The 3,766-nt window shown below is 59.5% G+C and overlaps 1 protein-coding gene across 1 annotated transcript in view; it reads left to right on the forward strand.

The window, feature by feature from the left end:
* Nucleotides 1-1,723, forward strand: part of SLC51A (solute carrier family 51, alpha subunit) — a 2,862-nt gene extending 1,139 nt beyond the window's left edge. The window contains exons 2-8 of the mRNA XM_009323602.1: nt 68-222; nt 339-412; nt 488-646; nt 780-891; nt 1,009-1,155; nt 1,357-1,462; nt 1,587-1,723. Coding sequence (XP_009321877.1) covers nt 68-222; nt 339-412; nt 488-646; nt 780-891; nt 1,009-1,155; nt 1,357-1,462; nt 1,587-1,723 — 890 coding nt within the window. The remainder of the gene's footprint in view (nt 1-67; nt 223-338; nt 413-487; nt 647-779; nt 892-1,008; nt 1,156-1,356; nt 1,463-1,586) is intronic.
* Nucleotides 1,724-3,766: the final 2,043 nt, after the last annotated feature.

A 3,766-nucleotide genomic window follows, 5' to 3' on the forward strand; every position in this document is an offset into this window, starting at 1 on the left:
AGCTCCCTGCTGTGGTGGCCCCAAGGGGGACAGGACAGGCTTCTCACGCCTCATGCCTCCCTGGCAGAGCTGGACATGGCCCAACTTGCCATCATGGGCATTGCCACCATCATGACGCTGCTGTCGGTTGCGATCTTTGTGGAAGAGGCTTTCTACCTCACCCGCAAGATCCGCTGCCCCATCAAGATGAAGACCCTCCGCTGGAGCAGCTCGGCCCCTACGGTGAGCTGGGGTGTGGGGGTGGTGGGGACATCACCCCGGGGGGCCAGGGTCACCCAAGGGGTGCCAGCCCAGAGGAGGGGGGGAGCGGCAGTGTGCCAAGCTCGCGTCTCCCCCAGGTTGTGTCTGTGGTCAGCTGCTTCGGGCTGTGGATCCCACGCTCCATGATGGTGGTGGAGATGGCTACCACGGCGTGAGTATCGCCTACCCTGGAGCAGGGGCACCGGCGAGCCTGTGGGGCCTGACCTGCCTTCCTCCTCCTCCCCAGGTACTTTGCCATCTGCTTCTACCTCCTGATGCTGGTCATGGTGGAGGGCTTTGGGGGGAAGGAGGCGGTGCTGAGCACCCTGAAGGACGTGCCCATGGTGGTCAGCACTGGGCCCTGCTGCTGCTGCTGCCCCTGCCTGCCCCGAATCACCATGAGCAGGTGAGGGAGAGCCGGGGTAATTCCCTGCCCTTGGGGAGGGCTTTCACCCCCTGCTTCTGCTGGGGTGGAAGAGAAATCCTTAGGCAGGGGCTGGGGGACCTCAGGGTGCTACCGGTCTCTCTCGCTGTGCCAGGAGAAAGCTTCAACTGCTGATGCTGGGGACTTTCCAGTACGCCTTCTGCAGGGCGGTCGCCGTCTTCCTGGGGCTGGTCCTGGCTGCCGACGGGAACTACAACCCTGCTGACGTGAGTGCCAGGGCACAGGGATGGGCAGGGGGACGTCCTGGATGGGGAGCCTCCACCAGCCCTCCCCTTGCCCAGCAGCTTTGTCAGCCCAGGCGTGTTTTCTGTGTCCTCCCCCAGATCTCGGCAGAGAGCGTGGCCCTCTGGATCAACACTGTGGTTGGCGCCTCCACCCTTTTCGGGCTGTGGGCCCTGGGCATCCTCTTCCGGCAGGCCCGGCTGCACCTGACCGAGCAGAACATCAAGGCCAAGTTCTCCTGCTTCCAGGTGAGCCCCTGTCCTGCCTGGCTCCCCCCGAGGTGAGGGGCTCCTCCAGCACGAACGGGATGAGAGAGCGCGGGGGGAGATGGCGGGGCAGGAGCCGCTGGCAGGCGAGAGCCAGGTCTGGCTTCGGGAGAGCAGGGAAGGTGAAGGGCAGGAGGCTGGCAGCGGTGCGGCCCCCACCACCTCGGGTGTTGGTGGTTGCAGGTCCTCCTCCTCCTGACGGCACTGCAGCCCGCCATCTTCAGCATCCTGGCCAACAACGGCAACATCGCCTGCTCGCCGCCCTTCTCCTCCAAGGCCAGGTCGCAGCGTAAGTCAGGAGACGAGGGAGCAGCGTCGCGTGCTCCCGGCCGAGCCCCTCCCGCACACAGCAGGGCGTGGGGAACGGGCACGGCGGACGAAGGCAGCTTCGAATGACCCTTCTCCTCTTCCAGAGATGAACATGCAGCTGTTGATCCCGCAAACCTTCATCTTGGCAGTGGTGACGCGGATGTATTACCGCAAGCAGGATGACAAGCCGGGCTACCAGCCCGTCAGCGTCGCACCCGCAGGCACCGATGTCAAGGCATGAGCAGGAGGGAGCAATTGGGGTGCCAAGAGGCAGAGTGAGACGAGGGCTAGTTTGCCCTGTACAACCACCTCCTCCTCCTCCGGCCCTGGGGAGCTGCTGGCAGCAGAGGAGGCAGAGGGAGAAAGGGCATCTCGGTGTGGGGTGAAAGGGTCTGAAACCTGAAAGCCACAAGCCAAAGGGATCCGTGAAGCCGCCTCCAGCCCAGGGGGCTCTTGTCTGGCACTGAATAAATATAAATTTGTACCCGAGTCTTGCGTTGGTGACTGGGCTCAGATTGTCCCCTGCCCAGACTGGGCGGGAGCTGACTCCACACAGGGGGAGGAAGACGGAGCCCAGACCAGCACAGCCATGGCACGGGGCTGTCACGGGGTGCCCAACACCCAGCCGTGACACTGACCTCTGGGTGCTGCTGGCTGGGGTCCAATGGCCAAGGCAATGCCAGGGCAGCGGCGTTTTCTCCCGAGACCTCTGGATGGGTCTGGCCTGTCCCTGGGGCACGTCCTCTGCAGCAGTGGCTGGTCCCGAGAGCACAGCAGGAGCATCCACACCTGCCAGCCTGGGGCCAGGCAAAGGAAGGAGCCTTGAAGCACCTTCATGACACAGGCAATTAGTTAATGCTGCCTTAACCAGCCTTGCCCAGGCTCTGCTCCGCTAACAGTATCGGCTCTACACCTACAACAGAGGTGGGGATGGACATCAGGAGTGATGATGACTTGCAGAAACCACTGGGTAATCTTTTGACCCCCACTGAAGCATCTTCTCACTCAAACCACTGCTAAGACGGCAGGTGAGGAGACCATGATGGGAGCTGGCTGTGCTAGGATGGCAGAAGGAGTCTGGCACACACTGAGTAAAATGACTTTGCATTTATTTGGCTAGACATGAAAGCCAAAAACCCAACTCCAGAACAAGCCAGTAAGACACACGATGTGCACACAGGCCCATACAGAGAAGCCAGCAGAGCAAACACTGACTGGGAAAGGCCAGCTTGAAGCAGCCGCTGCTGCGGGGCTGGAGGTGACGGCAGGACTGGGTGATGCAGCGTGACCGGAGATGGGCAGCAGATGCCAGATCATCAGCGCTAAGACCAGAGCCTGCTGCCGGGCACCACCAAAGCTTCTCCGGACCTGCACCCTAGTGCCCTCCCACCCTAATACCTCTGGCTAGCGCGACATCTTGGGGAAGCAGAGTCAGAAAGCCAAAGCTCCCAACTTTTATTTATTTAATTGATTCATTTTGGGGAAAAAGCAAGTTTTCTGACCCATGAGGAGGGGGGAAAAGTGACTCGGAGCTTTTTGCAGGTGGCTGTGTTCAAAGTGAAACTGCTCAGCCAGAAGATGCACTGGTGATTCATTATGAGATTGCCAAATTTGACAGACTCCTGGCAACAGTACATGGCCATTACCAACACGGCTTTCTAGGCACCAGCAGAAGCACTGGGACCCAGCGATCTCATGGTTTTGCCAAGAAGCAACACCCAGACAAGCAGCAAAATATGGGACTCGTTCCCCCCCTGTCAGACAACCAGACCCAGCTCCTTAGCTGTGGCAGGTAGAAAACCCACACCTTTACACCAGGGAGCCCTTGGCAACGAGAAGCCCACCCTGAGGGCAGAGGGCAAGATGCAGCGTCAGTCCCATCAAAGTCACCGCTCCTGCCAAGTGTGTTTGCTGCTCCAGCACCTGCCTCTGGTTACAAGAACCGGACCGCACAAAAAAATGCACAAAATCACGTCAGTGCAGGTGTGTGCCATAATTTTCTCAAGAGATTAAAGACCACCTCCTACAGCTGTAAGCAATATGCTGTTGAAGTGCCATGCTCTTCATGTCTTGCTTCTACCAGCATCCTTGGCACCTTTCAGCTTTGCCCTGCTGCTGCTGTTCTTTGCCATCAGAAAATCCTCTCCCAGGTGCTGGCTGCTGGCGCCAGCAGCCTCACACCCCAGATCTATAGAGGAACTGAGGTAGGACTCTCTCGCAGGAGTCAATGCCTCTGGATTTAGCAGCATCAAACTCCACATGTTCTTCAATGCATGCTAGTAAG

The sequence above is a fragment of the Pygoscelis adeliae genome, unplaced genomic scaffold, assembly GCF_000699105.1.
Source record: "Pygoscelis adeliae isolate BGI_AS28 unplaced genomic scaffold, ASM69910v1 Scaffold245, whole genome shotgun sequence".
Taxonomy (NCBI): domain Eukaryota; kingdom Metazoa; phylum Chordata; class Aves; order Sphenisciformes; family Spheniscidae; genus Pygoscelis; species Pygoscelis adeliae.